At 33.0% G+C, this 6,527-nt stretch overlaps 1 protein-coding gene across 1 annotated transcript; it reads right to left on the bottom strand.

The window, feature by feature from the left end:
* Positions 1-2,028: 2,028 nt before the first annotated feature.
* Positions 2,029-2,996, bottom strand: LOC102807043 (interleukin 17-like protein). The gene is made up of 2 exons (XM_006823200.1): positions 2,967-2,996; positions 2,029-2,499 (listed from the first exon to the last, which is right to left on the bottom strand). Exons 1-2 carry the CDS (start codon positions 2,994-2,996, stop codon positions 2,029-2,031), a joined length of 501 nt encoding a protein of 166 aa, XP_006823263.1.
* Positions 2,997-6,527: the final 3,531 nt, after the last annotated feature.

The following is a 6,527-nucleotide window of genomic DNA, read 5'->3' as shown; positions in this document are numbered from 1 at the left end:
ATACAAATTGAATTATTCTTATGAAAGACAATCAACCGAAAACTCTCTGATCCGTATTACAATCGACAGGATTAATCTTTAGTTTCAACACGTAACATACAAACCTTTAATTCCACTAGAATACGTACACTTGCTTTTGAAATATAAAAATTGCTTAAAATTGCCATGGTATCCTAATGTCGTGTTGGTTATATGATAAAATAAATCTCACGTTTGTGACTAGAAGAGATGATTGCATATAAATACAAATTACATCAATCCTAATATAGCTGATGTTTAGTGAATTAGTGATTTTAAGACGTGATTTTTTGTGTGCACGTGATTCTAGGTTATGATCTTCTGACTGCAATTATTATGCGCATAGAGTGTTGTGTACCGTGCATAAAGTTACTGAAGTAAGGCAACTTCTATACGCATCATATGATTTCGTTGCCGACAATTGTACACTGTAAATCTTGGGAGCACTTTCATGTTTTTCATTAAACACATTGTTTTAATTGTAAGCACACTGTTGCAATTAAAACATGTGTATTATATTATAAAACACCTGTATTTTCTATCAAGAGAATAGTGTTTTAGAATTTTTTGAAAAACTTTTTTGAAAGTAATTAAAACACATTTTGATGAAAATTAAGCACATAGTGAACACACAATAGTACATTTTTTTTTCAAAGACATACACTGTTTTACGGGGACATAAATGTGTCATTGACGTTATGGAATTAAACATGCACAGTGTTGTTCTCATTGTTCGAGTTGGACCGGCGTTAATTCCCTGCGATCTATTCATTAGTTTCATTTTCTCCATAGCTATTATTCTATTGGAAGGGCCAATGTTGAATTCCATCTAATATGGTGATTACCACACACCTGTGCAAATTTGCGCACAATTTAAACGAACTCACGCATAACCATTTAACTTTTATTAGGAATTGTATTAATATAATAAATACAATATGAGAACAGTTATTGCAATAATTTTGTTTGCTACTTCTTTGCAAACATTTTGAGCTACCTTTCGTAAACGATGGTGTTCACGATGAGCACTATTATATGTTGCGTGTTCAAGTAACTGGTAACTTGTGTTGTGTGCACGCTCATTCAACGATTGAATTACTATTATACTATCGTATATGGACAGGTAACATAAATAAAATCATAGAAATGTTGCAGAATTTAACAGGACTCTGAACTCTAAACGCAAATATTAAGATTTTTATGAATGACACTATCAAAGATCTCACTTGCTAGTACCAAAGTTACTGACTCTTATTTCACAGTGTCCCTAATTGATAGGTTGTACCATGGCACTGGAAACATTTGTTGACGAGAAGAGTTCACAGTGTTAAGTAGTTGCATTCGGTTTGCTATCCATTGGTATGAGAGCATGTTAGTAATCAAATCAGCAGTCATGGTTTCTCTGGTCTACGCCCTCACAACATCCCGCTCCTCCTTGGTAAACTTATACATTATTTATCACCTTGGCTTTCGTACATCAGCTACCGCAGGTCAATTTGTCGAACAATCGACTGATTTTTGTACGATATACATAGTATAAATTTGGAAAACAAAGCAAACTGCATAATATTAATAGCATATATATGGCCATGATATAATAAATAATTTATTTACTGAAAGATTGTGCTTTATAAATGTCATTTCCGGAAAAGAAACGAAAAATATATGATATAGATTTATCACTTAAAACGTGATTTACATTAGTTTACACGTAACTCGTATAGTTATGTTAAAACAATGTGACAATCAAACACTAATATAATGTTTGTTGTCAGATATTACAATCAAAACTGATCTTTCTATCTAGCAAATATTTTGTATCTTAATATAAATTATCTCATTGTAAATGTTTGTTCAATTAAAAAACAATAACAATAAATAAGAATAAAAGCAAAAAAGAGCGTAAAAGTAGAATGTAATTCATTGACAATGCTTTTTAGCATAGAAAATAACGGGCAAATCTCTGGTATCATCTTTGAAAAAAAATATAAATACAGATGATAGTAAAAATTATGATTGTCGTGGTCTGCCACACACACATGCTGTAGCTATATCATTCTGTACCGCGTTGTACTGGTATATGCCGTTGACACAAGAACTATAGTTTATCTGTAAAACCCATACACTGGATAAGACATGTTCACATTCCCATACCGCGTGCAAACCATTGGGTGGTAATTCTGTGATGCAGTTGTCGCAGTCATAGCAACGAGCCTCCAGTAAAGTTTGTGGATAACGAGTGTAATCTGTGTTTTCTACATTATACCATGGACACGTTGATCTCTCGGACTGTGGAGCGCCAGCACCGTATGATATCGGACAGGAAGTGTTTGAAGGTGTACTAGTTGTACCACTAGAAATACCGAGGCTGAGAGCGTTCGGTGAATATCCAGCCAACATTTGATGGAGTTGAGTCTGATTTAGCTCTTCACAGATTGGGCTTCCGGTTGCAGTAATAGATACAAGGGTGCAATAAATGATCTGAAATTGAAAATGACAACAATAATATAACCATATTTTGTGATTAAATGTGTCAATTTTAGCATGAAAACACCGAGAACTGGAATATTTTTAATAAAGGAGCTTTATATTGGATGCATGTTTGGTCTTGAGATTGAAAAACTATTATAAATTATAATTTGAATATCTTACAAATCGTTCATTGTATATAAGCGCAATCACATTAAATGCCCATTGCAGTTATAAGCCCCGGTTGCTTTTAATATACAATTGTCTGCAAGACTAACTTGATGAAGCCACTACATAAATATCTAAAAGACGAAATCCGATGAAGCACTATTTACCGGACTGCTTAACATATCCATTACAAAAGACGACTAGTAGGGAACTGTGAAGGGTCAAATACTAATGTATTAGCCAAAAACAGAAGACATTTTGTGCGTGAAGTTCCGTACAATTAAAGCAGTATTATATTCATTGTTACTTACCAAGATTTTAGCGAAGAATACCACATCCATACTGACGAATTGTATAAATTATATAGTAGCTGCCCGTTCTATTTTATGCTCACAGTCCTATAATGTACCAAGTGTCTTCAATTCGATGCTCGATCATTCTGATTCTGACAAGTTGATGCATGTCCTTTTATTCACAATGTATCCGGGTGAAAATGTGGAATTTTTCGTTCTTCTAAAGATAAAACAAAGAAATCTTATGATACGTATCAAAGTGGCCAATATAGGGGAAGTCCTTACTTTAGTAACTGTTGTCACGTAACACGGTACGCGCATACTATTTGCGGTCAGAAGATCATGACCTAAAATCAGGTGCGCGAACGAATCACGACTCCAGGTCATTAATGCAATAAGCGTCAGCTATACTAAGTAATTTGTTTTTTTCTTTTACAGTAATTTTCCCATGCGGGACTGCTACTCTATTCTTTGTGATTTGTGAATTATTCTTAGTTTTTGGCATGTGATTTAATTTTGTATTTTTATGAAATCATCATTCCTAGTCATATATAAAAGAAAATTAACAATTTTCAACACTGTACAAACAAAGAAAAATTCACTCATATATTGAAGACAAACAACAAATATTTACTAACAGAGCTTATGAAATTTATAAAAACAGCAAATACCATTAGAGAAAACCACCTAATGGGTCATTAATATTTTTTTACATTATTCCATGTATCTTTATTGTAGTATAAATCAGATATCTAACTTGTTAAGTTTATTTTAACACCTTTATTACATTTTATAAACCAAAATAGATATGTAATTCATTCTATAAGGTTGTAATAAAGAATTATCTTATCTTATCTTATAACGACATACACGTGAACGATAACAATATATAACGATATCAACACGACATCTGGTTACCATCGTTACATATAGCTTCAATACTATGAATTGTTCATATTTTTGTTCGAGTTAGAGAAATAAAAGACCATATAGAACTGTAGCGCGATTTCGTTTTCGCGCAAAACAGGGTACAAATTTTCTCTTGTTCTCTTGGTGCAAAGATTTCATAGCGGTTTCATATTGTGGACGAAACAAACAAAATTCACACAAGATTTCCCGCAACACTGAGGTAAACAATTTTCGTTTCGCTATATTGTAACGAAATACGTTGCATCGTTGTTTTTGCTATAATAGATACATGACGTTTCAGTGAAAAAATACACAGACTTTAAGTCCTCTTGGAAAAAACATCAAAATCGGCAACATTATGCTGTTTTAAAAAAATATGCAAAAATAAGGTATTTCCAGAGGTCCGGAGTCGTCTTATTTTTATCGGCCATCTGCATTTTGAAGAAACTTGTCTTGATTTACAGTAGTTTTCCTTCGAATGTGAATTTCTTTTGATTTTGTTTTTTGACCGATTTTGTGGTAAAAGCTAAGAATAGCCGTTTTTAGCAAAATATTAAAAAAAATATATATTTTTTTAAATACAATACATTCAAGACAACATATCGAACTGTATTGTGTTTTGCTCCATTTTCTCCGGCCCATATCAACCGAGTCTTCTCACTGAAACTGGAATAGTGTTGAACTTTGCACGGTTCGTTTTAAACTTAATATAACAATTTAAACTCAACCTAAAAATGCAAATCACACAATTGCGATGGCCATGTTTATGTAACTGTACTGTATGACTATCTCATCGGCTTTACCTAATCCATTATGCAAATTCTTGACAGTATTCACGCAAGGTTGTAACTTTGCGGACGATTTATTGATCGTTTTCCTCAATTTGTAAATAGCGTTGAAGTGTGATGAATTTTGGCATTTTGTCGTGATGCGATAGCCATTTTTTTGGACAATAAGCGTAAATTTTCTGAAACCAGCATTATCTCCGTCCGTGTTTTGTCGTTAATTAGCTCTCACAGTTTTTTTTATCAATTTGACCTGAAAGTTTCGTTTTTTGGCAACGTCTTTCCGAACAAAAGAACGTTGGGGCTTATTTTAAAAACTTTGAATTTCGGACAATGGCTTCCAAGGTGTGAATTACTGATCAGGATTGAATATACGGCAAACATCGTGTTTGTCAACTTTATAATATGAAAACAAAACACGCCTGAATGCCCATTTGTTAATAAACAATTGATGAACATAGTGTGCAAATTGTGGGAGCTATTTAGAGTTGAATGTCCCGAGAAACCCGAAAAATACAAATGGAGATGATGGGTAATTTGCATAACCATTCATTCAGACAGAATGTTGCCAATGCTCATAATTAAAATGGCCGCAAAGTCCTAAATTTAAATCTATTGTCGTTTTGTAAAAAGTGATATACAGTGCATAATATGGACATTCCGTCATCACTTTTATTTCACCATGTTTTCTTTTTACTTATCTTGCTAAGCATTCGAAAATGATAATGTGTATGCATGTTTTCTGAAGTTTAAAGTCCAGCTGCGCAATTTTGACAGTCTCTAGCCAAGACTATCGAAGATTCACACCAAGTGCCCACGAACCTACATCTAGACCTTAAATCACTAATTGAATGATTCCACTCATAGTCTCCTTTCGTTACGTCATACTCTTAGATTCCCTTATATAATTGAAACCGCGTGTTTATTTACTAGTACATTTTCTCTTAGACTATACAATTATTCTGCTATTTAATATAGGGTCAAATGTTTAATGTTTTCAAGTCGTCTTCAGATGATATAAAGCGATTAATGACGCCCTCTTGTAATAACGCACATGCGGAGTAAAGTAATTCACAGTAATGTACTTTACTCAGACTGCTAAGAAGCAGTTGCTGTACGTATAGTATATAGTATAGTAGTATTTACTTGCTTTTGTACACCTGGTATCACTGAATATTCCTGATGAAAAATCTCAAGTGACTTTAAGTATTTATGTAACATATGATTTAATTTTAGTTGACATGAAGTATGTGTGAGGCGAGATTATTTACCACTCTTAACTAGGTAATAAATAAATACATATAAATTGATTTTGTCAAAGTATCAATAATGCGCACGACTGCCAATTATTTCTCCATATTTAAAAAAACAACGTTATCAATACAAAGCATTGGCTGGGTAAAGCACCTATTAGAGAGTATTCAAGTTATTAAACAAGAATTCAGTAGGTTTGTGAGTCGCCTTCAGAAGCGAAGATCAACAACTGGATCAACGAATGGTCATTGTGATATTATACGAATATTCATATATTACCTGTTAAAGTCACTAAGTCGGAATAACGGCACGGTGATTTTCAGCCAGTTCACATTATATTTACATATCTCTGAAATTCCCCCTCGTCCGATGTGTGAGACAGACGTTTTATTAAAATTGATCTTGCATTTCATTTAAGAGTAGTGAAAAATGTCAATGAAAAATATATTGAGCTTTAACAAAAATGAGAGTAAAAATTTCAAAACAGCTACAAAGTACATATTTCCAAAGCAAAATTATCCCGATCATTAGCAACTATTAATTTATTATTCGTGTTTCAAGAGCAACCAGTCTCATAATTGTCATTACAATGTTATAAAACGTGAGTTATTCTTATGAGAAAACAAACAGT

Source organism: Saccoglossus kowalevskii, chromosome 18 (genome assembly GCF_978046115.1).
Source record: "Saccoglossus kowalevskii chromosome 18, keSacKowa6.1, whole genome shotgun sequence".
In the NCBI taxonomy this organism is placed as follows: Eukaryota; Metazoa; Hemichordata; class Enteropneusta; family Harrimaniidae; genus Saccoglossus; species Saccoglossus kowalevskii.
Note: the sequence above shows the minus strand (reverse complement) of the source record. Positions and strands in the feature narration are given on the sequence as shown.